The 27,240-nt window shown below is 43.8% G+C and overlaps 1 protein-coding gene across 3 annotated transcripts; it reads left to right on the top strand.

Moving 5' to 3' along the window:
- Positions 1-7: 7 nt before the first annotated feature.
- On the top strand, positions 8-26,049 carry lrrk2 (leucine-rich repeat kinase 2). Of its 3 annotated transcripts, none has more exons than XM_076264510.1 (51): positions 8-252; positions 451-536; positions 620-729; positions 958-1,046; positions 1,672-1,806; positions 2,401-2,535; positions 2,638-2,769; positions 2,999-3,118; positions 3,337-3,509; positions 3,709-3,791; positions 3,890-3,996; positions 5,757-5,886; positions 6,103-6,227; positions 6,771-6,898; positions 7,466-7,610; positions 8,121-8,260; positions 8,352-8,480; positions 8,646-8,816; positions 9,991-10,255; positions 10,359-10,538; positions 10,750-10,859; positions 10,950-11,022; positions 11,322-11,524; positions 11,654-11,904; positions 11,987-12,135; positions 12,254-12,347; positions 12,535-12,721; positions 12,825-13,006; positions 13,192-13,415; positions 13,527-13,654; positions 13,746-13,964; positions 15,522-15,723; positions 16,461-16,549; positions 16,816-17,003; positions 17,396-17,550; positions 17,714-17,860; positions 18,197-18,388; positions 18,558-18,704; positions 19,357-19,469; positions 19,682-19,875; positions 20,299-20,459; positions 21,585-21,755; positions 22,200-22,300; positions 22,475-22,666; positions 22,822-23,015; positions 23,380-23,452; positions 23,777-23,967; positions 24,311-24,466; positions 24,660-24,883; positions 25,157-25,237; positions 25,397-26,049. In XM_076264510.1, the coding sequence occupies exons 1-51, from the start codon at positions 114-116 to the stop codon at positions 25,516-25,518; spliced, it is 7,635 nt and encodes a 2,544-aa protein (XP_076120625.1). In that variant the 5' UTR covers positions 8-113; the 3' UTR covers positions 25,519-26,049. The 3 variants fall into 3 exon arrangements, with proteins under 3 accessions (XP_076120625.1, XP_076120630.1, XP_076120620.1); XM_076264515.1 differs by having other exon boundaries at positions 3,706-3,791; positions 8,679-8,816; XM_076264505.1 differs by having other exon boundaries at positions 3,706-3,791.
- Positions 26,050-27,240: the final 1,191 nt, after the last annotated feature.

Genomic DNA, 27,240 nt, shown 5'->3' with positions numbered 1-27,240 from the left:
GTAACAGTTTAGCATCGCTGCAACATTTTTACAAAGCCACGTGATTTTAACTCAACACAAGGATTTGTAGATGTATTCAAGGGCAAGATAGCACTAATTCGACGAAGAGGAACATGGTGAATAAAGAGGAGTTGGAGGAGCGACTCAAAAAGTTACTCGTGCGGCTAAGTAATATACAGGAGGGGAAACAATTAAGTACCATGGTGCAGATCATGGAGGATCTGCTCTTTCTGGCGCACACGGATGGTTGTGGTAAGACCCTTTTTTGTTTGAACGGTTTTCAGATTTGTGCATAACATTTATTTCAGTCTTTTTACACTGTGCATCAGGCAGTGCATATGCAATAAGTAGTCTACAGCCTGGGTTCCAACCTCCGCAGTGGTGGAAATATTCCATTTAGATGAAATTTAGATGCAATTGTAACGTTTGGTGATGAATGTTTATTTTCAGCTGCTGAACTCTTTGAAGGCAAAAATGCACACATGCCACTGCTGATAGTGTTGTTATCGTATACCAGCAGTAAGGGAGTACAGCAGGTAAGTAGAACTGTCATCACGCCGTTAAAGCAGTTCCCAGAGAAAAACTACTCTTTGAAAGACTGTGGTTGTCTGGTTTACAGGCAGGGTGGTCACTGCTTTGCAAGCTGGTAGAAATATGTCCTACAACCCTGGAGAAGTTGGCCCAACCTTTGGCTTTATCAAAGGATTGGGAGGTTTTGGGGGTTCACCAGTAAGTAGCCTATAAATAACACACATCGCTTGTTTATGTCTGAGTGAGTGGGAGCAGAGTGGGTGACTGCACAATTAATGTATTAATTATGTCGGCAGCCATTTAATTTTGCTAATTGTAGTTTGGTTATGATATTAAACTATTATAAAATATAATATTTGAAAGATGTATGTTTCTATATGTAGATGAAAGCAACCCAAGTATGTATGTATCTGTGCGTGTGGACAGGCAGATTCTTAAGGTGCTGGCCATGCATATCACAGACTGTGGGGTCTTTACGGTAACATTGCGAGCCTTGGCACATCTTCTCAGATCACGTAAGCACCCTATTGTTGCCTTGATACCCCTATAACCTCATAAGAAAGCAGTTCAGAGCTATTCACAACACGCTTCAGATGTGGAGTCAGTGCAGGAGATCATGTAGACTTGTGTCATGTAGACTATGTGTCATATCAAAATATTTAATTGTATTGACTTTTTTTTTAATCAAAGCACATTTTGTTATGTCTTGAATGTCTTGAAAATGTTGCTTTTGCAGTTGCTTATGGTAGTTCTTGTAGGTCATTTGCAAAACTACATGATACATAATATGCATTGTTTTCTAATATAGCTGAGTGCATGGCTGTAAGCCAACAGGCATTCCGTAGTAGTCTTTTGTAAGTCAGATTGTGGTCTAGGATATAATTAATCAACTTAAACCATTAGATGAACTAAAATCATAGGGTACACATACAGTTCCAGTATTATGTAAAACTGTCAACTATTCACTACACTATTCATTCTACACTTCACCTGAGCTCTAGACTGACTGTAAAGTGCTATACCACCCAGACAATAAAAAAGTTTGAAGAGCATCCACACTAGATACTGTCTGCATGCTAAACACATTTTGGCCTTTACTAGGATGATAAACATACTAGTGATGTTTTGCTCTTTTGCCAGCTGACATACTGCTGCAGGTTCTGGAAGAAGATGTGGATGTGTTTGACCTGATCGTAGAAGGGATGAAGTCTTTTCCAGGTAGTGAAGAGCTGCAATTGCAGGGCTGTCGGGCATTGCAAGTGCTTCTTGAAAGAGGTTTGTTTGGCATGCCCTTATATGTTCAGCATGTCTCTGTGGATGACACATCTACTCAGTATTATCTTCCACTCTCTGTATACACTAGACATGCCACATGCTGCAGATATTGACACCTCCAGCAGAGGTGCGCGCTCTGTACAATCCTGATATGTACAGTCAGGTGGGAATTGGTGAAATAACATATTTTCTATTCCAAGAATGGAATGGTGTGCTACTTGCTATTAAATGATAACATTTCAGGCAAAAACAGACTAAAACATTTTGTGTATATCTTCTCCTGACTGAATATGTAAGGAAGTATAGTTTGTGGAGGAAGCGGGTGTGCACTAATAGGATGTGGAACAGAATCTGTGAGTTATGTTGTGTTGCGTTATGTCTGGTGGATATGAGGAGGTGTTACTAATAGATATGTTCTTGTGGTTAATTTGAGCCTTTTGTGATATGAAATGCAACAGTATATCGTCATTATGTATTTCAATTAAATGGATAATAATGTGTTTTAAAACCTAAAATGTGCAGTAAAACACACATTTACCTGGCCGTCATTGAAGTATTTGTGGGATGACGCAACATCTTCCATCCCATGCCCAGTTTCAGATGAGCACCTGGTGGACTTTGTGGACAGACAGGATCACAGTGTGGTGGTGAGAGCAGCTCATGTGTTCCGGGACAATGAGGACCTGCTCCTGCACGCCCTTCGAGTGCTGCTGCCCCTGGCTGACCCCCGTGAGTGGCACGCCTCCCAGCGCGGCTATCTGCCTACATCTGTCTCGCCCTCTGTTCTCTGGATTTCCACTCAAACTTTGTTTGTGTGTTTGTTTTCTGCAGCCAGTAATGTGGAGATCCTCATGTCCAAAAAGGAGAGGTGCTACTCCCTCATCAGTCACTCCATGCTCTCGTTTCCCCACTCGGAAGCCTTGCAGGAGGTTGGCTGCTGCCTGCTTCAAAAGTTCACCTCAGGTGGGCCCCCTCTGCTAACATTGCAGGTCACCGAGGGCTCTTTGATGGGGTCTCTCCTTCTGGAAGAGCCCCTATCAAAGTCTGTGGAAATTTCAGTATCATCTTTAGTGTCATGGAATTCAAGTCTGGTTTAAAGTTTGAAGAAAACTGTCAGGTTAGGTCGGTAAGGATTTGCTAATGATGCGAGGTTATCATATAATTAAGTTCACTTGCTGTGTGGAATTCACAGAGAGTTACTACAACATACTGGTACTGAATGGAATACATGGAGTCACAGTGAAAGCGTGCCTCACTTACCCAGAAAATGCAACGCTACAAGCATCTGCCCTAACCTGCCTGGCTGCCCTCAGTAAGTAGCGATACATGCACCATCCATGCCCATCTATTCAGACTTTCTGACTCGCATCCACCCACACACATGCACACACACGCACACACATTTTCACACCCAAAACAACACTGAGTCTGAGATATCAGCATATCAATGCATGAACTCCAAACCTTTGCTTACGCAAGTCCAAACTGAGTTGCAGTAAATGTGTGGGGGACTCCTGTGTTTTCTCCTAGCAAAAACGATTGTGCTGAACAAAGGGCTTGAGAATGCGACGAGTGAGGAGGAGGAGGAGGAGGAGGGTGAGGGGGAGAGGCATCAGATGAAGGGGGAAGAGGGTGGAGGCCTGTGCTGGATGGAGGCGAGCTGCAGAGCTCTGGAGCTTCACACAGCAGATGCTGCAGTACAGGTGAGCTGGCAGAATGTCGCTCACTCTTTCACCTTTTCCTGCTTTGATTAAAGATCCTGTCATGACATCTAATCATGGAGAAAAATCTTTGTTTGAGTAGAGAGCAATATTAAAGTAAAAGGATTAATCTCCAGACAACTGAATTGAAGATGATCATCTAACAATTGGTGGCTACTGTCTTATTGTGATTCTGTAGCAGGCGGCATGCTTGGCACTGAACAGCCTGCTGGTACATGGCAGTGGACTCATGTGGGATCATGTTTGTGAGGAGGAGGAGGGGAGGTACGCTTGCTGAACAGAACTAACACACACACACACACACACACACACACACACACACACACACACACACTGACCCTTCTCCTATATGTCTGTGTCAGGAGTCCAGTCCAGAGGAAGATCATGGCAGCCATGCTGCTGCACTCCAACTGTGTTGGAGTGTTCCAGGCCACTGCTACTACTCTCTGCAATCTCATCCAGCGTAATGGTGAGTTGGCCCGGTCACTGCCTGATTTACTGGCCCAACTCCACAGGAAGTTTAGGAACACTTTGGATCCACCGATCCACTCAATATCCTCTCACCAGCCACTTTATTAGGTATGTTCAACTACCAATTAAAACGGACCAATCACATGGCAGCAACTCAATGGATGTAGGCATGCCATGTAGACATGTGGGGGGTTACCACTACAGGAACTCAGGGTAGTTTTACGGGGTCTCTGCAGTTTTTGTGTGTCTTCACTGCTGGAACCGCCCTGTAAAAAGGATTTTTGAGAGCCTTTATGGGGCTGAAACAACCTTTATGGAGCTTTAGTGCAGCCCTGATAAACTCCTGCAGTAACTCAAATAACTACTCCTTACAATTGAGATGTGCAGAGGAGCACTTCTGAATGCACAAAATGTCAACTTTGAAGCAAATGGGCTACAGCAGCAGAAGACCACACTGGGTGCCACGCCTGACAGCTAAGTACAGAAAACTCTGGCTACAATTTGCACTAACTCACAAAAACTGGACAACAGAAACAAGATTGGAAAAATGTTGCTTGGTGTGCTACGTCTCAACTTCTGCTGTGACATTCGGAAGAGACATTGGTAGAGTCAGAATGAAAGCATGAAAGCATGGACACATCCTGCCTTGTATCAATGGTTCAGTGGATATGCTCTTGGCACACTTTGGGTTCACCATAATTGCACAACCTGCTTGAGTATTGTTGCTGACCATGTCCATCCCCTTATGACCACAGTGTACCCATCTTCTGATGGCTGCTTACAGTAGGATAATGCAACCAGTCTCAAAGCTCTAATCATCTCAAACTGGTTTCTTTTTTTTTGTGATCAACATTTTTATTGTTTTTCAAATGGAGGGGGGGGGGGTTACAGACATATCCAAAATCATATGTGACATCACATTGGTAAGACAATACATAAAGCAACAAAAACATGCAGGTAGAGTTCACAATAGGTATAATTCGGCAGGTAAAGTTCACAATAATGATTGCCTAGCTGTTGTCCCTGGTCCATGAGATTATCCTAGATGAGAAAGAGTTCCAAGCTTGTACAGTCGCTGGTCTCGCCTTATTGAGTCGTGCAGTCGTATATTCAAGGTTGACAATGTAGGCAAGGCTATGGATCCAGAATGATTTTATACACATATCCGGAATAAACCAGTTTTTCAAAATTGTTTTCTTTGCAGAGGTAAACCCAGCAAATACCATTTTGAACTGAATTTGCTTGAGATTGATATCAGAGTTGTCATTAAGGAGACAGAAACCAGGATTAGGAACATATACAATTTCAAGTATGTCTGCTAAAACTGAATTTACATGCAACCAGAACTTAGAGATTCAAACTGGTTTCTTGAACATGACAAAGATTTCACTGTACTCAAATGGTCTCCAGTCACCAGATCTCAGTCCAATAGAGAACCTTAGGGATGTCATGGAACAGGAGATCAGAGATCATGGATGTGCAGCTGACACATTTGCAGCAAATGCATGATGTGATTATGTCAATATGGACCAAAATCTCAGAGGAATGTCTCCTGCACCTTGTTGAATCCATGCCACGAAGAATGAAGGCCGTTATGAAGGCAAAGGGGGTCCAACCCGATACTAGCACGGTGTACCTAATACATTGGTTTGTCAGTGTAAATTCCACTGAGTTGACAAGCTGGTTAATCTTGCTCAACCTATAACCTACAACACGCCTTGTACAAATGAATGGAACTGTTTATTATGTTTTATTCAGGTAAAATCCGAGGACAGCTGCTGTCCCATGGAATCCATTTCAACGTTGTGGAGATTATGAAGCTGCACATACATTCTACTAGAGTGTCCAGCAGTGGTTGTAGACTGCTCAAGCAGCTTTTTCAGGGATGGTAAGGAAGCACCTTTTTCATATCACAAAAATGCTTCAGTTTCTTAAAAGCATAATCTTTTTTGCACCATTTGTGGAATGTGAACTCAGCATATTGTTACTGAAAATACCAACTCTCTTAGAGACACTGTTGGTGTTGCTTTTGTATACAGCTACTGTGGGAAGAAATATGGAAACCAGGGGTAACCAAAATGCTTCTTCCTGTGTTCTGTAACAGGAGGGCAAGTTTAGATGAGGCCACCATGGCTATGAATCTGATCTTAAAAGCTATGGTGAAGCATAACTTTCAACTACAAGTTCAGTTAGATGGTCTACAAGCCAGCCTAACGTTCCTAAGCCCAGGTAAGGACTTTGGTCTTTATGTTTTTCCATATACAATCTAACCTACAAAATAAGTAAGGGTGCTTTCATACCTATTTTGTTTCCGAATCACAGGCTGAATCAACATTTTTTTCCATTGTCCCTGGGATTGTTTTGTGTTTACAAACGCACGCTCAAGTAAATTGTTCTCTGATTCTGTGTGGTCCCCAACATCAAAGATATCTCCTAAAATATTTAATCATGCTGGTTTATTTGGGCATACAAAGGAAAGGCTTGACAAATAAAATATCATGCTGATTTTGGCTGGAAAAAAAACAAAACTTTCCAGCAGTCTCGGTCCATTTGTTTTGTTCTAAAACAGGGTGCATTTGCTGCTTTCACATATACTCAATCGAACTGAGCTTTGGGGGGAAATGCTCCACGTTCAGATTCAGCTGCTCTAAATGAAACCAGGTGTTACAACACCCTAAAATGAAACAATGTAGTACAGCGATATGTTCAACTGCTCTCTGGTAAAGGAAGATGGTGTTATTCAAGTCAATGTTGTGACTGCTTGCTGAGCAGACAGGAGTTTGCAGGAGCATGGCATGTCTGTGGCAGATCCGGATGCAGAGGACGTGTCTCTGAGGGTTCTGAAGAATCAGTGTGTGCTAGAGGGAGCTCACACAGTCTACCTGGAGGCTCTCAACAGAGTAAGAGCTAAACATCTCTCAGTGGGATCTCAATCCATAACTGAAATTGCACATCTTCAGTTGCAACATTAAAGGTGCTCTAAGCGATGCTGGGCAACGTCACTTCTGTTAACTTTCAAACAAAACAGAGAGCTAGCTCGCTACTTCCTCCCCCTCCCTCCCGTGCTGCTCTCGTGCAATTGAAACTCTCCTAAACACGGTTCTCGTCTGTGATTTGCTGGAACAGTTTATGTTTTCATGGGCTAGGTTTTCCCAGGTTGTTTTTGTTGCCGTTCTTGGAGCCTGGGCTGTCCACAGAGATTGCCTTTATTTACATTGTATTCAGGACACAGACAGCTAGCGGTTGGTTAGGTGCTGTTTGCAGTAAGTGACATTTAATGTTTTAGCCTAAAAAACACGTGGCATCACTTAGAGCACCTTTAAGTAGTCAACAAATCAGACATAAACACTAAAACATGATTTTGGGTAAAACCGCTGCCAGCCTATGTCTTTTTGTCCACATTACATATCTGAGTGGACTTTTGGTGGGTTGAATGTGTCGATGAGCTTTATGTCTTATGTCTTTAGTTCATCAGCAACAAAGACATTCAGGAGTACGGCCTTTGTGTCCTCTCTGAGCTGGCCGGCTGCTCGGGGGCCGTTGACCTCATGTGCCAACAAGGGGCCATTGATACAGTCCTACATACACTACAGATGTTTCCAAGGAAACGTGGTGAGTCTGGGAACACTTTTGACAAATCTAAATGCAATTACTAGCGAGTCAACTTCAGGGAAGAAAAATGCAATTACTAGCGAGTCAACTTCAGGGAAGAAGAATGCACTGTATATGAGCTATGCTTACTCAAGGATTATACATTATTTGGCAAACCACATGCCACCACCACTGGTTTGTAGTTTATGTTAACAGCTAGGGCACTAGAACTCTGCAGCATTCTGAAGAGCCGTATAATAACTGAATAATAAAAAAAAGAACCGCACTCACAGTTCCTTTAAACAAAATGTTTAATCGCCCCACACGTTTTGAGCAAAAAGCTCTTCTTCAGCATGTCAACGGCGATTACCTAGTAACCTAGTGAGTGCGGTTCTTTTCCTTGATATTCAGTTATTTACATGTAAGGATCCAGCACCCAGTGTCTAATTCTCAGGAGGTGTTGAGCGCGTTTTTCCATTGTTTTACGAGCCGCATAATAAGAAATATTAACAATGATTTCCTCCTTTTCAGAAATCCACTATTGGGGGTTAAGCCTCCTGGTCTACCTCATCAGCAAAAAGAAGCTCTCTCGCACAATCGTTCCTGTCCTGGCCTCGGTGCTCGTGCAGTCTATGCGGCAGTACACGGAGGATGGAGAGATGCGAATGAAAGTGGGTGTGCGAATGTTTGTGACAGTCATTGGTTTTCTGTTTTTGTTTAGTTTCCTCTGTTGCGTATGAGGCTGACACCCGCTCTTTCTAGGGTTTCAGGGTAGCATGGAAACTGATGGACACCTGCTCTGCTGCAGCGGCTGCACTCGAGAGTGAAAACTTTGCCACGGAGATCTTTAATCAGCTGAGGCAACACTCCTCAGAACAACGTAGCGATTCTGTAAGTATGAGCTGGTGATTAACAACTTTGTCAGGAGGAGTTAGATTTACATTTCATTCCCATTGCAGGGAAAGGCAGATGGAGAAACTCTGCTCTCTGCTTGCTGATATGTAAAAGGTCTATTATTTGATCTGCAATGTAAACGTGTGCTGGTGTGTGTTGCAGCTGCACAGGTTGAGCTGCCTGTGCTTGTCTAAGATGGTGGCTGATGGCGAGATTAAGTACATCGTGCTGGAGAAGGCCTGTGAAGCGGAGGATCTGCTCATGGCTGAATGCCTCATACTGCTGGGAGCCGACATCAACAAGAAAACCAAAACAGAGTCCCTCATATACCAGGCAAGAGAGATGTTGTGTAATGATCAATTCGCTCAGAACGCTATCTTTGTTCTGAGTTGTGTGTGTGTGTGTGTGTGTGTGTGTGTGTGTGTGTGTGTGTGTGTGTGTGTGTGGCACGTGTAACAAAGTAGGCCACAGCTGTACATCGTCGAGGGGTTAAACTAAACTAAAGCCTCCACAACGTACAACACAAACCAAACAATGAAAGAACCTTACTGCTCCCTACATGCTAGCGCTACATGTGGTGCAGAACTGGGTAGTATGGTTCTAACCATATATGAATGCATCTGCGTGTCAGCTTGGCAGGAGCCTCAGAGAGCGGCCAACATACCTGTGACGTGCTGGCACTCCCTGCCTGGTACTCCTCCATTAAGCTGGGCCAGCCCAAGCCGTTTCGGGTTTTAAGTTCAAGTTTTTATTTTCCTTTAAGGTGGTGTAAAATCCAATGCAAAAGGTTGTCCTAATGCTACTCTTCATGTGGCTACAAACAAAAGGGAAGAATATCGGCCCTGCTCCCACAGCAGGCCTCAACTCATTGTCTGACCTGATTGAAAGGACAGGCGTAATTTACCAATTAGCCACAGGTAGTGACATCACTGAAGCTCCGCCTGTAATGCTGCCTTCATGCCACATCGGATATTTGGAAATTCGGAAGAATGACTTGAATGCAAAGTTGGGTTGGATTTGATGGAGACTCGTGCTGAACTCTTGTGTCCTGAGGTATCCGACTTGACGTCACTATCATATTCTCCAACCACAGCGGCCTCCCTTGCAACAACACAAGAGGCGAATCTCACTCTCATGACAAATAGGCATGGTAATTTATCACCAAATTAACACTACAGATAGAAACACTCCCCCAAGACATTTTCCTTCTTGCTCAACCATAGTAAGCAGCTCTAATAACTTATTTTGCGTTTCCTGTATTTGTTTTCTGAGCTGATCTGTATTTGTTTTCTGAGCTAAACACACTTAAAGTCGGGTCCTCTGAGTTTATAGCCGGCATGAAGGCAGTATAGGTCAGTAGCCTATCCTAACACACGGCACACCCTGTCAGTGTGTGGTGATATGATATGATGGCCCTGTCGGAGAAATGACCCTCACTGCTCATGACGTGGTCATCATTTTCACAGTCCACACTCTCTCACACTCTCCCTCTCTGTCACCCTCCCAGGTGTGTGAGCGTGGCGGGCCACTGGCTCTGGTGGAGCTGCTGCTGAGTGCGGGGGTTCACGAGCAGCACTTGCGGGGAGCTCTGGGCGCGTGCGTGAGGCGAGGGGACGGCCCTGTGGTCATCCTGCTGCTGGGCCGCCTGGGCCTGGACCTCAACAACAGTGCACTCTGCCTGGGGGGCTTCAGGCTGGGCCGCCTGGAGGCCGCCTGGCTCAGCCCTCTCCTGTCCGAGCGCAGAGTTCCTCCCAGTGGCCACAGGAGGAACTGTAAGTGTCTCCTGAATGTCCCTTTCACTGTTGTAGCCAAATAAAGGGTGCTGACCCATTTATACGTGTGTGTGTGTGTGTGTGTGTGTGTGTGTGTGTGTAGGTAAAGGCCAAAGTTTAGCTCGACAGATCCAGTTACTCCAAAAGAAGAAAGGAACTGTGGGCTCACCAGGAATGCTGAATGACCTCTCCGGGTACCTTTCAGGGGAAGAGAGTGATGACTCCAGTCACATCTCTCTTGAAGACAGCCTTGTCTTTACCTTTGAGGACATAGAGAGTGATGGTGGGTCTCGCTCTGTTTTCAGCTGTTTTTACTTTATATAACATAATAGTAATAATATAATATTGACATATTTCAGGGGGAAAATAATCTATGGTCAAGTCAACTCTATTTATATAGCCCATTTAAAAACAACAGCAGTTAAACCAGTCAAGAAAATAAATCAGACTAGACTAAAACAGAGATCTGACCCCATATCATTTGCTGTGCACAGGAAGTGAAGGAGCCCACAGTGTTCTGAAGCTCTGTTGTGATTCGCCGGAGGAGCAGAGGGCCAGGTCAACACCAAGACAAAACGGCCGACCCAGACACAACAGCTCTGAGGTAATGTGTGGATTTATGCCATCTGTTTACCAATGTTACGATGGTCTCATTTGATGGCTTACTTCAGCCTGTGCTCTCGTTCTCTCACAGGGAGGCCAAGTAGAGTCAGACTCGCAGGAGTTTTTACACAAGAAGCTTAATAGACACATGCAGAATCACAGAGGTAGGAATATATACAGTGGAAAATATTCTGAGTGTGATTTGTATTGTTTTCTTTGAGACTTACTGATCAGATCATATTGATTTTATTTATAACATATATGTTTGTTGTCATATGTAAGGCCTATAAAAGCTTGAAGGCTTTGATAGCTATTGTAAGATGATTGTGGGCTTTTAAGCAGGAACAGAATTGCCAGATGTCTCCTCCTCCTCCTCCTTGTCCAAGGCCAGTTGCTGTGGTACTCTTTAAGGACCTGTTTTAAATTGAGTCTGCCTCTGTGTTGTCTCTGCTGTGTTGGTCAGTACTTAACTCTGGTGAGACCCCCTCTCCCTCCCTGTCGGGTGGAGACCGAGAGCACATCCGCCTGCTGGACCTGTCCGGGAATGAGCTGGACAGCCTGAGCTGTCTGATGGACAGCCTCACAGTCCAGAAGCAGCTAGAATATCTGCAACGCCTGGACCTGAGTCAGAACGCCCTGACCAAGTTCCCCAGCTCCCTGTGTGAGGTATCCACTGCTCCTGTGTGAACTTCAGAAGTTCAGATAGTGGATTAAATAGTTCAGGTAGTTCAAAATGGATTAAACTCTGTTCTGCTGAATGAAAGCACCCATCTGTATCTGTGTAATGTGTCTCAGTGTCTTAGGAGACTGACTCGTTTGGATCTCCAAGGCAATCAACTACAGTCACTGCCAGCCCAAATCCTGGGCTTGCCGGCTCTGAGCGTGCTCAACGTGTCACGGAACTGTGTGGGCCCAGTGTTAACCTTTGACCCTGCGGTCTGCTGTCCGACTTTGCGACAGCTTAATCTGTCCTTCAACCACATCACCACCTTCCCGAGCCAGCTCGGCTACGTCATGACACGACTGGAGGAGTTCTTTCTTGAGGGGTGAGTTGACTGCTGGGAAATGGAGTTGTCTTGGACAGCACAGATCACTTATTTACATACTTCCTCTGACACTTTTTTTCAGGAACCAGATCAGTGCTCTATCTGGTCCCCTCTGTCTATCTGAACTGAAAGTTCTCGATGTGAGTAAGAACAGTATAGAACTCATCTCCAGTGACTGCCTGTCAGAGTGCCCCAGACTGGAGACTCTGAATGCCTCCATGAACAAACTCAGTAAGTTAAAGAAATCAGTTCACAGTTTACTTTAATGATTGAAATGGAAAATATTTTCTTTTTCTGATATTTCTTTTTCTAAAGAATTAAATATTGTCATGATGTACTCTGTTCATAGGTTCTTTGTCACACCTTCCCACAAAACTAACTACTCTAAAGTTTTCAAACAATGACTTCACAGTTGTACCTGATGTCATTGTGAATTTGCCAAAGTAAGTAGATCTTCTGCACAAAAGAAATATGATAGCATTATTTTGATATGCATGATTATGATTTGGGTTATGATCATGGTTTGATTAGTTTTTGCCCATTGAAAGGAAAGGGATTGTATTTCATTTGCTGGAGAGGTGAAATACTTAAGGCAGCTTCAAAGACTTTACAACTCTTCTCTCCCTTCAGTTTACAATCTGTGGACATGAAGAACAATCAGATCTCCGTCTTGCCTGGACCATCTGCATGGGCATCTGTGAATCTCCGAGAGATCATGTTCAGTCACAATCAGATCGCCGCGCTGGACCTGAGTGGACCAGCCTACAAATGGGCTCGGGTAGAGAAGCTCCATCTGTGTAACAACAAGCTTACTGAGGTATTCACCATTCCATAAGTCCTCTGTTGTGTATAGGACAGTTGTGCTACTAAAAGAGTTACCGTTGATGACTTCATTCTGAGACATGTGTCTGTGGTCACAGATTCCTCCACAGATTGGCCTGCTGGAGGAGCTCACATCTCTAGATGTAAGCCGGAATAGCGGCCTGCGGTCCTTCCCGGATGAGATGGGAAAACTGGGGCGGCTGTGGGACCTGCCCCTGGATGGGCTGAAACTCCAGCTGGACCTGAAACACATCGGGAACAAAACCAAAGACATTGTCAGGTTCATATTGCCATGGCTTTAAAATGTCCTGGAGTATTTGTACAGCCACTTCAATGATATCTTTACATTGCCAGTGTTTGTTCAACCAAAAATGTAAAAAAGTTACAAGTTTACTAAATGTAAGTCACAAGAAATCACCCAATGTTTTAAAAGTGTATTTGATTAATTGTCGCTCATTTGTGCAGATTTCTGCAACAGCGGCTGAAGAAGGCGGTGCCCTACCACCGCATGAAGCTAGTGGTGGTGGGCAATGGGCAGAGTGGGAAGACCTCGCTCATGCAGCAGCTGATGAGGCTGAAGAGGGTGCAGGGGCACCAGGGGCCGAGCCCCGCCGGCATCCACGTCAGGGACTGGAGCATCCGCGAGCGCGACAAAAAGAACATGGTGCTCAACGTGTGGGACTTCTCAGGTGTGTGACACCACACAAGGACAATTACCACTCCACTGATTGGAATACAAACTAGTCAGTGGTCTGCTGTTTAGCACAGGCTTGACCTCTCAAACTTGCGTGTTTAAACAGGTGGAGAGGAGTACAGCGAGTCGAATCCTCATTTTATGGGTCCTCGTGCACTCTACCTTGTGGTTTACGATGTCAGCAAGGGTGTGAGTGAGGTGGATGCCATCAAACCCTGGCTCTTCAACATCAAAGTACGCTCTGTCCAAATGCTTGTTCGTTATGGCTTCACTCACTGTTTCTTCACTCAGGTGATGCTAGCTGTGTTGCTGTTGCCCTGTGTAGGCGGTGGCCCCCCTGTCCCCTGTGATTCTGGTGGGGACTCACAAAGACGAGTGTGACGAGCGACAGAAGGAGGAGTGTTTTGAGAAGGTGCGGGAGGAGTTGATTGGACTGCCAGGGTTCCCAATCATCCGGGATTATCACGTGGTTTCCATCTTTGATGACGCAGACTCTGTCAACAGACTCCGGAAAGCCATTGTCAGGGAGGTGGTTGGCTTTAAGGTAATCTAAATGATTTGCACTATTTGCATATCCATATTTGCTCTACTTGCTCCTCACCATGAACAGTTATTGTAAAATGCTTTATACTGTTTTGCTACGTAACTACAGTGCATACGGAAAGTATTCACAGCACTTCACTTTTTCCACATTTCGTTATGTTAAAGCCTTATTCCAAAATAGATTCAATTCATTTTTTCCCCTCAAATTCTACACACAATACCCCATAATGACAACATTTAAAAAAAAAAAAAATTTCTTGTTATGTTCAATTTAATTAATTAGAAAAAGAACGAACATATATTTTCATAAGTATTCACAGACTTTGCTAAATACTTTTATGGCACCTTTGGCAGCAATTACAGCCTCAAGTCTTGTGGAATATGAAGACACAAGCTTGGCACACCTATCTTTGGCCAGTTTCGCCCATTCCTCTTTACAGAACCTATAGAGCTCCATCAGGTTGGATGGGGAGCGTCGGTGCACAGCCATTTTCAGATCACTCCAGAGATGTTCAATGGAATTGAAGTCTGGGCTCTGGCTGGGCCACTTTAGGACATTCACAGAGTTGTCCTGAAGCCACTCCTTCGATATCTTGGCTGTGTGCTTAGGGTCGTTGTCCTGTTGAAGGATGAACCGTCGCCCCAGTCTGAGGTCAAGAGCGCTATGGAGCAGGTTTTCTTCCAGGATGTCTCTGTACATTGCTGCATTCATCTTTCCCTCAATCCTGACTAGTCTCCCAGTTCCTGCCGCTGAAAAACATCCCCACAGCATGAAGCTGCCACCACCATGCTTCACTGTAGCAATGGTTGTCCTTCTGGAAGGTTCTCCTCTCTCCACAGAGGAACTCTGGAGCTCTGTCAGAGTCACCATCGGGTTATTGTTCGCCTCCCTAACTAAAGCCCTTCTCCCTTGATCACTCAGTTTACAGGGACGGCCAGCTCTAAGTCTCCTGGTGGTCCCAGACTTCTTACCCTTCCCCAGATCTGTGCCTCAGTCCTGTCTTGGACAGACAATTCCTTCAACTTCATGCTTGTTTTGTGGTCTGACATGCACTGTTAACTGTGGGGCCTTATATAGACAGGTGTGTGCTTTTCCAAATCATGTCCAATCAACTGAATTTACCACAGGTGGACTCCAATTAAGCTGTAGAAACATCTCAAGGATGATCAGAATGCACCTGAGCTCAATTTTGAGCTTGATCGCAAAGGCTGTGAATACTTATGTACAAGTGATTTCTTCGTCTTTTATTTTTAATAAATTTGCCAAAATCTCAAACAAACTTTTTGTAAGTTGTCCTTATCGGGTATTACAGTATGTGTAGAATTTTGAGGGGAAAAAATAATGTAATCCATTTTGGATTAAGGCTGTAACAAAAAAAAAAAGTGAAGCACTGTGAATACTTTCCGTATGCACTGTATATGGAAATCAGGATTATGTGACTGAAAGCAGGATCATCCAGGTTCCAGGTTTAGGATATTAGAATGTGCTTTCATACAGCTGCACAGACGTGGTTTTGTGTGGCCCATCTTGTTGCTCTGCTGTGTGTGTGCCGGTCAGATCCAGGGCCAGCCTGTGATGGGCCAGCTGGTGCCGGACTCTTATGTGGAGCTGGAGCGGAGGTTGCTGCGGGAGCGTGAGCTTGTGGTCCCGGAGTTCCCCGTGCTCACGCACCGCCACCTGCTGCAGATGATCCAGGACAGCCAGCTGCAGCTGGAGGAGGCGGAGCTACCACACGCCATCAGCTTCCTCAGCGAGACCGGTGAGATTTGGGGCCCTATCACCACAAAGGATCTTACACCAGCTCAACTGTGCTGCTGTGAACCACAACATAAGCCTAACATAATGTACTAACATGAACATTTGTTTGGTTATGAATGGTGCCTATTAGTGGTGTTCCATTTGATTTTTATATCCATAATAAGCCTTGCTCAAGCCACTAGAACATATTTTTCTCCAGTAATACAAAAATTAAAAGTACAATAATCATTTAAGCAAAATCTTCAGTATAAACATAGGGGAACACAGTGTGTCCTATTCTAACTGTAGTAGGAATATACTATAACTGCAAATCCAGGGTGGCATAGTGAGTAAAATGTATGAACAACAATGCTCAAGATTTTAAAGCTAAAGTTTACAAGAGCCAGACTAGCCACTGTTTTCCCCATGTCACATGCACAATATATTGAGAGGCTAAATAAAAACATCTGAACTCATTCCATGCCTGCGGCGCATGGAGAGCAAGTGCAGTTTCCTCCAGTCCAGTGCAGCCGTGGGTCTCCTGGGCAGAACTCCCAGAAGTAATTCTCTGTGTACAGATGGCCATTTTCTCTTGTAAATAGGGATGGTGTTTACTGTATGTTAAATTGCACCTGTGGCAAAACTGAAGGCATTCAGTCATTTTTGTTTGTACGTTTTGACAAAGGGATAGATGTCAAAATGCCCCAATGTGTATTACAAGTTGCAACTTCAAGCTGTGTTCTGTGTTTACCATTTTAGGGATACTCCTGCATTTTGATGACCCTGCCCTGCAGCTTGGGGAGCTGTACTTCATAGACCCTCAATGGCTTTGCAATATTATCTCACAGGTAGACACACACACACACACACACACACACACACACACACACACACACACACACGGGTCACCCACACAGTGTCAGAAAACTGAATGTTTGATCATCTACTTCTTACATCCATATTTAATCATCTGTGCATCCAGTCAGTCATGATTAGCTCTATCAATGGCAACTTCTCTCCACACCTTCCTTTTTATACTGGCTTACACACAAATCACTGGCCTGTCCACAAGCATGGCTGTGTTCCAGTTCTAACAGCCTGGCACTGTCTACAGACCCTGGGCCTGAAGATCTGTAGTGGTGGGGAGCATCTGAGGGGAGTGGTTCAGCGCGCTGTTCTGGAGGTGTTTCTCACGGAGAGCCGCAGTTTCCCCAAGAGCCTCCTGACTCAGTACCTCAAACTGCTGGAGAAATTTCAGATCGCTCTCCCTCTTGGCCAGGACCAGTTCCTGGTTCCTAACAGGTAGCCTTTTCTATTGGCAACTAGCAAACCATTGCTGGTGAATCTATTCATAGTATTAATTGTGTATAGACAAAGTAGACTTTACTCTAAATATAATAATAATAATAATAATAATAATAATAATAATAGTAATACATTTAATTTGTATAGCGCTTTTCAAGACACTCAGACACTTTACAGTTTTCACATAGATACATAAATACAAAGACACGGGGTACATGGACAAGGATGCATTAACAGAGAAAAAGCACAAAGGTATATGGACAAAGCAGAAGAGAAACTAGAGAGGGAGATAAAGATGTTGATATTCTCATCATCAGCAGTCCATGTAGGCCTAGTTGGCCTGCTTTTGGTAAGTCTGACTTCACTATTCCTTGTGTTTGTTGCACAAGTCTATATGAGGAGAAACCCATCTTTGATCTGCCTCACTGTGAGCACTCGGAGGTCATCATCCGACTCTACGAGATGCCCTACTTTCCCATGGGCTACTGGTCCAGACAGATCAACCGTCTCCTGGAGGTCTCTCCATTCATGCTGTGTGGAAGAGGTACCGCCATTTAACAACAGAACTCAACACTAGTGATGTGTATCATATGCTGTGCATACATAATACAGTATGTATTGCATAACCAGTTAAAAAGAAACATTGAACTAACTTGGTGGTTTATTGTTCCTTTGTCAAGTGTTTGTGCTGTGTTTGTGTTGAACAGAGAGGGTTTTGAAACCCAACCGATTGTACTGGAGGAGGGGCATCTACCTGAGTTGGTCCCCAGAGGCCTACTGCCTAGTAGAGGCTGATGCCGTGGAGAATGGCCCAGCCAACGTCATAAAGATCACGGTTCCCTGCTCTCGCAAAGGTAACTGCTCTCAACAAGGGCTTTCTGTCCTAAAGATGCAATTCTTAGTTTCACTTTAAGAGATGTTTTTCTAGTGCAACAGTATCATCCTGGGGAAAAAGAAACAGTAAAACTATATTTGCATCAGGTGTCAATGCTGTCAAAGTTCTTTGAGTATCTTGGTGTATCTTTATTCTATCACTTTTCCAAACACACCTGGCTTACATCAATGTCATTAGTAAGGTATCGATCAGCCAAATAAGATGCCATTGAAGGTATACAGACCAGGGGAAGAGTGCATCAACAACAGTAGCTGATAGCCTGGCATCTCAGTTGACTGTGTATTTCTTCCTGTAGGTCGTGTTTTACTGGGGCAAGTGGTGGACCACATTGACTCCTTGTTGGAGGAGTGGTTCCCTGGTCTTCTCACCACAGACATCCATGGGAATGGAGAGACCCTGCTGAAGAAGTGGGTTTTGTATAGCTTTGATGATGGACAAGAGTGCAACAGGATGCTGCTTGAGGAAGTGCTCAACCACATAGATGAAGGTCTGTTTTAGTCTGCAACCATGCAACAAGCGTGCATATTACTGGTAATGCCATGATGTAAATGCATGGTTGCTTCAGGTTGTCCATGACCCAGACATTGATATCCACATTTTGGTGTCATATTAGTTAAAAGGGCTGAATGGGGTCATGTGTGACTGTTGTGTTTCAGACTGCCTGTTGGTGAATCCAGAGGACTCCCGCTGCACTGTGCCCATCGCTCAGATCTCCCCTGACCTCATCCTGAGTGACCAGCCTGCCAGCACAATGCTCAACAGTGAGGAGCTCGAGATGGACCTTTCCAAAGAGTACCTTCTGGGTGAGAGGACTAGAGGAGCTATTATGTAACATTAGTATGAATCTTCCTTTTATTTAGAGGTTATGCAGACATGCATGAAATACAAGACACAACATCATACCTGCCAACGCTCCCATTTTCCCCGGGTTTCTCCCATATCTCAAGGACTTTAAAAATCACTGCTCACTTTAAAATCACTGCTCCATTATTTTTTTCTATTAGTCTGACATTTCCCAGGTTGCCAGATTGTGCACCCTACACCCTACACATATACAATAACTTACTTTCAATTTAAACTTTTTGTCATAAAACCTGGCAACCCAAAACCCAAATAAGGAAGCGGGTGCACACTGCGCAGCCACGGAGTCTCGCAAGCAATGCTGGCTAGTTGAACAGCCTACTTCACCACTACTAGCACAGCATGCCAAACATGGCAAAATAAACTGGCATGATTTGATAGATAGACATCATTGTTTAGTCTTACCTGTCCTCATAGAGGCGTAAAAGATCAGGAAATTAAACAGCAGCTCAGATTAAATCTGATGATGTGTGTGGTTGGGCACGTCCCGCAGCTTCGTACAGTAGCCGTGTTGACTTCTTTTCTCAAAACTCTTCAACTTAATGTTAAATTGTATAAACTGTGTGTTTTGTGTGGATGCATGTATACCTGAAGGAGATGGAGGTTTTGGCTCAGTTTATAGAGCCATTTACAAGAATGAAGATGTGGCGGTCAAGATCTTCAACAAGCATGCATCAGACCTCTACATCCACCGACTGGTCAGACAGGTTAGCTATTCACTCAGCCATGCTAGCACTTGAAGTGTTTTCACAGCCATGCAAACAACTAAGGCTCAGATTCCTGATTCATTTTGCCGTGTCATGTTTGTCTTGTATCAGTGGCATTGTTTGCTTTGCTTTGTTTTGCCATGCAGTGTCTCCAAATGAGAACAGGTTTTGAGAGGTTTTGTCATGCAGCGTCTCTTGACCTCTCCATGTAGGAGTTGGCCGTACTGGGCCGCCTGCACCACCCCAGTCTGGTGGGTCTGCTGGCCGCCGGGATCCTCCCCCGCCATGTGCTGGTCATGGAGTTGGCCCCGCTCGGCTCACTGGACTCGCTCTTTGAGCATGAAAACTGCAGCCTGAACCGCAAGCTCCAGCATAGGATCGCCTTACAGGTGGCCGATGGCCTGAGGTAGTTTACCCACACTACACAACCCCACTCGCCAAAGATTGCTTTTACACACTACACAACCCCAATCACCAAAGACTGTTTAGCTTAGCATGTTTTTCAGATACCGTCCCCACCATTAGTTCAGTTCATATCCAGCGGAGTGAGCATTTATGTCTTTAACAGAGAGTGTTCATGTATAGCCTAAAACACGCTTCACTACTAAAGGGCGATAAAACATCCCACAATAATATTCACATAAATACTTCAATTCCCATTTCATAAATATGTGTCTTTTAATGAATTCTACTGTCTCATTAAACATTTTAACTTTCGTTTTAAAAAATGTTTGTTTTTTCTTCTATTTTAAGTTTCATAGTCTTCAAACTGTAGATCCTAAACAGACATTATTCTCCCCCACTCCCCTCTCTCTGTGTGTGTGGGTAGATATCTGCACTCGTCCATGATCATTTACCGAGACCTGAAGCCCCATAATGTGCTTCTGTTCAACCTGAAGACAGACTCTGAGATCATTGCCAAGATCACTGACTATGGCATTTCTCAGTACTGCTGCAGCATGGGTGTCAGAAGCTCTGAGGGAACACCAGGTAGGCCCTCTACCCACACTTCAAGAATTAGCTTTAGCCTGTTTGCCTTGACATCAGTGGGCCTTACTTAAAGGAACCATATGTAAGAAATGTATTTCAATTAATCATAAAATGGCCCTGATATGCCACTAGACATTAAGAAATCATGTTAATTTCAAATACTTATATCACTGACAACAGTAGTCCGGCCAGGATATTGCCATTTAAAAAGTGAAGTTGCAGCCCTCAACTGATGTTGATATTGTGTTTTGGCCTGATGCGCCACCCTCTACCTATCTACTAATCACAAAGTCAGTAGTGTTTTGGCATCCGGGTTGGCAACCTCGAGTCAAGGGACACCACTCTGCAGTAATTTGAAAGTGATTGCAGTACCAGTTTTGGCCACAATCTTACATATGGTTCCTTTTGATGGTAATTTTGATACCATAGATTTAATAGAGACCCAGTCAGACCAATAGTATGAAAAATCAGGAAGAGTTTATTTACAATGATGCGCATCAAGGGAGAGACAGCATGACTTCACCTAAAGATCCATCAGCTGCTCTAACTAGACAAGGATATAGTTAGGGTTTAAGTATCCTTCCAGGCTGACAGGAGATGGCGTTGGTCATCCCATCTCACGTGGACTACACTGAATCAGACTCTGATTAGTGGCAACCTGGCAATCCGGAGCAGATAGCTACTGACGCAGCCATGCAGAACAGTGAAACACTGCAAAGTCATAATATTCCCACTTATCTCTAAATACAGTCACACACAGATATACACAGGGACAGTACAGATATCATACAGTCATTACATAGAATCATACTTTTAGTATCAAAGTGACTCACTAATGAGAAATGCAGAACATTAAACCACATATTGGAATATTGGACATAATGCAGAACATTAAACCATATATTGGAATATTGGACATAATGTTCTATTCCACTTTCTCTCACTTTAAATACATAAATATACATTCATGAATATAATGATATATAAATAGAGAAATAGTTGCCTTGTAGATCAGATCAGTGAGTTTTGTAAATGAGATCAAATCAGATGAGTGAAAGAGTATAGTATAAAAGAGTATAGTATGATATTATGGGCAATGTTCTGTGTCTACTATCTTTCCTTCAGGTTTCCGTGCACCTGAAGTTGCCCGTGGTGGAGTGATCTATAACCTGCAGGTAGATGTGTTCTCCTTCGGTCTGCTGCTGTATGACCTCCTGACTTGCGGAGAGCGCATCGCTGACGGCATGAAGTTCCCCAGCGAGTTTGATGAGATAGCGGTACAGGGCAAACTACCAGGTAAGCGCGCTTCAGAAATCTCTCAAAGCCACTTTAACATTAGTGTTGTCAGTTTAAAGGAGCGATTTGTAGGGTTGTTACCCAACGTTCTGTAGGCAAAAATCAAAACACTGATGAACGTTCTCAAGACTACCAGACACGAGCGCCAGATGTAGCCTAATGAAGACTTAGCTAACATTAGCTAACATTAGTTGACTTGCAGCTGTTAGCGATGCAGATGAAGTTTAGCCTAGGCTACCTGTCGTGGAGAAATATGGCCAGCTCTGCATCAGACTTGATATTCTTCGTTTGATGAAGACGTCGCTATCTCAGGAAGCTCCTCCGATGTCCACTTAATTTGTTTCTTAATTTTGGAAATTTGCCTGCCTCTCGTCTAGTCTGTTTAACCCAGCATTGAAGCAGAGGGTTTTTAGAGAGGGATTGATTGTTCCACTTCCTTTCAAGACCCGGTGAAGTACTACGGCTGCTCCCCGTGGCCAGGCTTCCAGATTCTGATGAAGGACTGCCTGAAGGAGAGCCCACAGGACAGGCCCACCTCGGCACAGGTCAGTCCAGCTCCAGTGGACAGCAGTCACATCAACCCTGTCAGGGTAGAGCTGCCCACCAATTACTTTTCCATATAGAGAATATATGAGTGAGCTGTACAGCATGAGTGTCAGTGGTGTGTAACCTGTGGACAGCACGTGTTCAGCAAGTCCCCTGTATTGATTGGAGTGTAGGTGTTTGACAGGCTGAACTCAGGGGAGATGCTGTGTCTGATGACGGAGGTGACCGTGTACGGGATGCCCTCAGAGTGCTTCACTCTCTCCGGAGACCAGGGCTCACAGGTGTGGCTGGGTGGAGGGAGCTGCACCCAGAGACTTGGCTGCATCTCCTCAGTGGATCTGCAGTCTGAGAAATCCTCTTCTCAGGTACTGACAGTTTCTACAGCTGCGGCCTTTGATAACAATGTAATAGAACATTTGTAGCGTGCTGTGTCAGAAGTGGGAGCTACAAACTTGCTTGTTGAGCTCACACACCGAGATGTTGCACACATTTCCATTCTCTGTGTGATGTTAACTTGCAGGAGGTTGACAGTAGCCCAGTGCTGTGTGTGGTGAGTGTGCGAATCCCTGGAGAGCCCTGCGACTGGCTCGTGGCAGGAACACAGGCTGGCTCACTTATTGTCATCGACACTAGTAACCCCTCCAGTTTTCATCATCTCCAGAAGGCGTCAGACGCTGTGACGTCATTGTTTTTTCACACACACACACCACGCAGGTGAGAAATCTCCTCGCCCGGACCAGGAACAATTTCCAACGATGTGACTCAAAAACAGTCATTGGTAACATAAGTGATATGTCTGCCACTCGTTGCCTGTAGCTGTGTGACATTCTAAAACGTCCATAAATTCGGGACCATTTGCCTATCGCTTGTTTCAATTTGGAACCTTGCATTCAGAATTGTCCTTTTGTTTATTCAAAGTCTCAAATCCAAAGTACCCTGGGCTATTTGAAGTGTTGGTTTATTGCACATCATTTTTACATCATTTTGATTAGCCACTGCATACACAGATTTGTTGGTGTGTTGTTGCAAAATCACATGCCATTTATTCATGGAGATTCTTTTTTCTATTATTCACAAGTGGTTTAAAGAATTACCTGTTGATTGGGACTGCAGATGGAATGCTGGTTATATATGAAGATTCAGTGTTGAAGGTACAGGATCACTATTTTTTTACGTTGAGTGTTATCTGAATTCATGTCCTTCCCTTGCAGTGAAAATTCAAAAGTATTTGGTTGGTTCACTCATGTTTTGGTGTGTACTATTGAGTCATCTTAATAGACACCTGCATCTGTTAGGCACTTCCAAGGATGTACCCTACACATGACCACGTGCCATTATCATGAATTTGATGTTATAAAAACGATCTACCCACACAAACGTACCTAAGTGACAGTGCAGACCTGCTGTCGATTTCTTGCATTGTTATGATAAGCACACCCATTTCTTAGTAGGTCTCTGTACTCTTTTGGTCACAGCACAAGAATGGGGCACCTGTGAAGACGGTTCAGGTGGGAAATGTCAACACCCCGCTGGTCAGTCTTTGTCAGTCCACTCACTCGCAGGACAAGAGCACAGTCTGGGCTGGCTGTGGCACCAGGGTGCTCTCCCTCACCACCGACTACGACGTCTGGAAAACCATAGACACAAAACACAGGCAACTGACTCAGTAAGTGCATGTTACAAAATGAGATATGAGGAATTGAAAATACATTCATAACTCAGTGTTGATCACAAGATGTCAAGGCACTCCAGGAAAAATCAAAAAGACAACATTTGTATAACAAAGGCATTATTATAAAGACAAGTCTAAATTAGTCCAAAACCACTGAGACTGCCTATAGGGAAACCCATTACACCCATAGTTTTAACGTTTTTGTAGTTTTGTGACCAGTGTGTTTGAATTAGATATAGTCCATTCCTCATGCCATTCCATACCATTCCTCCACAAAAGAAGAAACACATTACGTGTGTGTGTGTGTGTGTGTGTGTGTACGCACGCATACTCTCAGGAAGCAACATTGTGGAGTAAGCAGTGACACAAATGTATCGCGACTGGTGGTGGACAAGCATGTGTTCCTGAGCAAAGTTGGAGGCCAGGTGGTGGAGGTCTGGGACAAGAAGAGTGATAAGACAATTGACCTCATTGACTGCGCTCAGTTACTTCGGTGGGTTCATGACCGCATCACACATGTATACAAGTGACTATTATATAAAGCACTTGTAGGCAAAGCTTTAGCATGAAATAAATACAAGGCTGCAATGTTGAATGTGTTGGTAACAGACAATTTCATTATGCTTTGCCATTGTTGAAGAGGTGTAGTAATTGTCAGCTCATGTGTTGATTGTGAATGCTACTAGACCGAACACCTGCCGTAAGCCTAGAAGAGCCAGCTCGGACGTGTTTGGGGAGATGGAGCCATCTTGGGCCACTGTAAAAGCTTTGTTGGTGCAGCACAGCACCACACTATGGATCGGAACCAGAGCTGGACACATCCTGCTGGTGGAACTGACCAACAGGCAACTACTTCAGGCCATCAGTCTCCACTGCCACTCTGTCCGGAGCATGGCATCTGTGCTGATCGGTACGGAACAAATCCAGCTGTCTTTCACTGTTGTTTTTAAGCAAACTCTTGTAAGATAATATAACTTAAAGAAATAGTCTGTATTTGAATGTTTACATCATCCACACAAACATAAAGCTGACAAGCAGACAGACTCATGTAAACATTTACATTAAAAACACTAAATTAGGTGGTCTCTTTTTTCAACATGTCTTAATTTTAACTCCATATAGGCTAATTGTCTCATTTACACGGGTCTTGTGGAGTAAATATTTTTCCCCTCTGTAAACCTAGAAACGCTCAACAGGAAAAGTGTTGTGATGGTACTGGGGAAACGGCAACGACTGGCCCAAGATCAAGTCAGGAATCAGTGTGGTAGGGGGAATGTTTTTGTTAGCTTTCTCATAACTCCTGCCACATGTCAGACACTGCAGTGAGATGTATTGCCACTGTATGTTAATCTATACATTTGTTAATCTATATGAATCTATACATTTGTTACTCTATGTTAATCTATACATTTGTTTACTCCAGATGAAGACTCTGTACTGATGGTTTGGAACAGCACCCTCCCCCTTGAAGTGAAAGACTTAAGTAGGCATTGTGAGCTAAGGGAGGAAATCACAGCCAAGATGAGAGAACAGCTCTTCGACTGAACCTGCGTTGCACTTACCCCCCACCCCCCAACTTCAAAAGCCTAAAATATTACGACACCATCATCATCAGGGATGGCCGTGTAGCCTATTCTGTTGCCTGATTTTCACTAAAGTATTGGGGGGAAAGGGACATGAATAATCTGAATATAATCAAGGGAAACCACTCGATATCTTTCTTTGCATGTCTGCCAAACAAACTTTATTGTACTGCATGGGGACGGATTCTGGAGTATCTAACTTCAGTTAGCCTATGTTCTCTTGTGCAAACAGGTTGTGTGAATGTATCATTTGGATTTTATTTTATTTTATTTCATCACACATGAACATTCAAAAGGGATGATAAAGTAACTATTTATGCTGGATTCTCCTAGCACTTGCAATCAAACTGGAAACCCCTTTTGATACTTCTTAACGATTTTATTTTATTTATTGAAGTGTGGTCCAACATGCCACGGATACAGATTGTAATATGAGAGGCATGTAATAGACTCTGATATGTTTGTATTAAAATTGCAGTGTGCTATGCTTGTCTGTGACGTGTTGTTATGAAATTGTCGCATACAACGGGGTGAGCCGCCACGGTAGGCGGCACCATCACCCTGTACATAAACGTGCTAATTACCAACCATTTCGTTCGAAAATTCTTAAAACAACGTTTTTTAATACTTCAAAATAACATTTGCTAAATGAACCTTACATTTTTCCGTAGCCATATGTGTTTAGATTTGAACAAAATCTAGTTTGGTTCCAACCGGGGCTTTTACTGCCTGAAATATCCGATTTTGTTTACCACGCTCGGAGTTTAGTGCTGGGCTGGTGGGTGCTTATTCCCAACCTTTTTCAGGCACATGAATGGTTAGCCTGAGAATTCTCGTCGGCAAATCAAAATTCCACAGGAGCTCCAAGCGGATTTGTACACGCTAGGGATCGACCGATATGGTTTTTTCAGGGCCGATACTGATATCAATTATTACCAAAACAGGAGGCCGATAACCGATATGTAAAACCGATATGTCAGTTGTCAAAAAGGGGGGTAGGTAGTAAAGGCGATATGCTGCAAAAAATTAATTCAAAAGCATTTAATTATGCAAACTTTTCTTTCTTCTTTTGATACACAATTGTCTATCAACTTGCATCACTTGCAAGTGTAAATCCTGTGTATCATATTAATCCAAAAGCTAAGTGATAGCAATTATTTTCATAGACTAGGCCTACACAATGGGCTATGTGCTTGTTAAGGGACCTGTCACAAAGAGGATGCTTTGCCATAGTGTGTGTGAGTGCAAGAGAGAGGGAGAGGAAGAGGTGCATGCCTGATGGCAAGTGTTACAGTTGAATAGTTTAACAAAACAGTTTTAAAATAGTTCTTAGGCTATTTAAGTATGCAATTTGTGTCCATGTGTAGGTTACAAGCTACACTTTTGAGAGCCTAAAGCTCAGGACGCGATTTAGTTCAGGTCGGATTAAATTACGGCTGGCCCTGGGCAGTGTTGCCACAGTTACCTTGAAAAAGTAATCTGATTACTGATTACTCCTTTAAAAAGTAACTTAGTTACTTTACTGATTACTTGATTTTAAAAGTAACTATGTTAGATTACAAGTTACTTTATTAGTTACTTTCAGCAGCTGCCGACAACACCCCCAACGCCTCAACATAAAAATGATAACGGTTTTGCCAATACTCACTATACTGGAAGTGCATTTTAACAGCAATGTATAGCA

The sequence above is a fragment of the Alosa pseudoharengus genome, unplaced genomic scaffold (genome assembly GCF_046254945.1).
Source record: "Alosa pseudoharengus isolate Yale_2024_CS ecotype anadromous, Long Island Sound unplaced genomic scaffold, YU_APseudo_1.1 YU_APseudo_1.1_scf_10, whole genome shotgun sequence".
Classification (NCBI taxonomy): Eukaryota; Metazoa; Chordata; class Actinopteri; order Clupeiformes; family Clupeidae; genus Alosa; species Alosa pseudoharengus.
This window is presented reverse-complemented; position numbering and strand designations above follow the sequence as displayed.

Excerpts from the sequence above, each read along its gene's own strand:
- lrrk2 (XM_076264505.1), top strand. The coding sequence starts at position 114 with ATGGTGAATAAAGAGGAGTTGGAGGAGCGACTCAAAAAGTTACTCGTG. Across the intron at positions 1,047-1,671 it reads GGCACATCTTCTCAGATCAC|CTGACATACTGCTGCAGGTT; the intron begins GTAAGCACCCTA and ends CTCTTTTGCCAG. Across the intron at positions 22,301-22,474 it reads ACAGGCCCACCTCGGCACAG|GTGTTTGACAGGCTGAACTC; the intron begins GTCAGTCCAGCT and ends ATTGGAGTGTAG.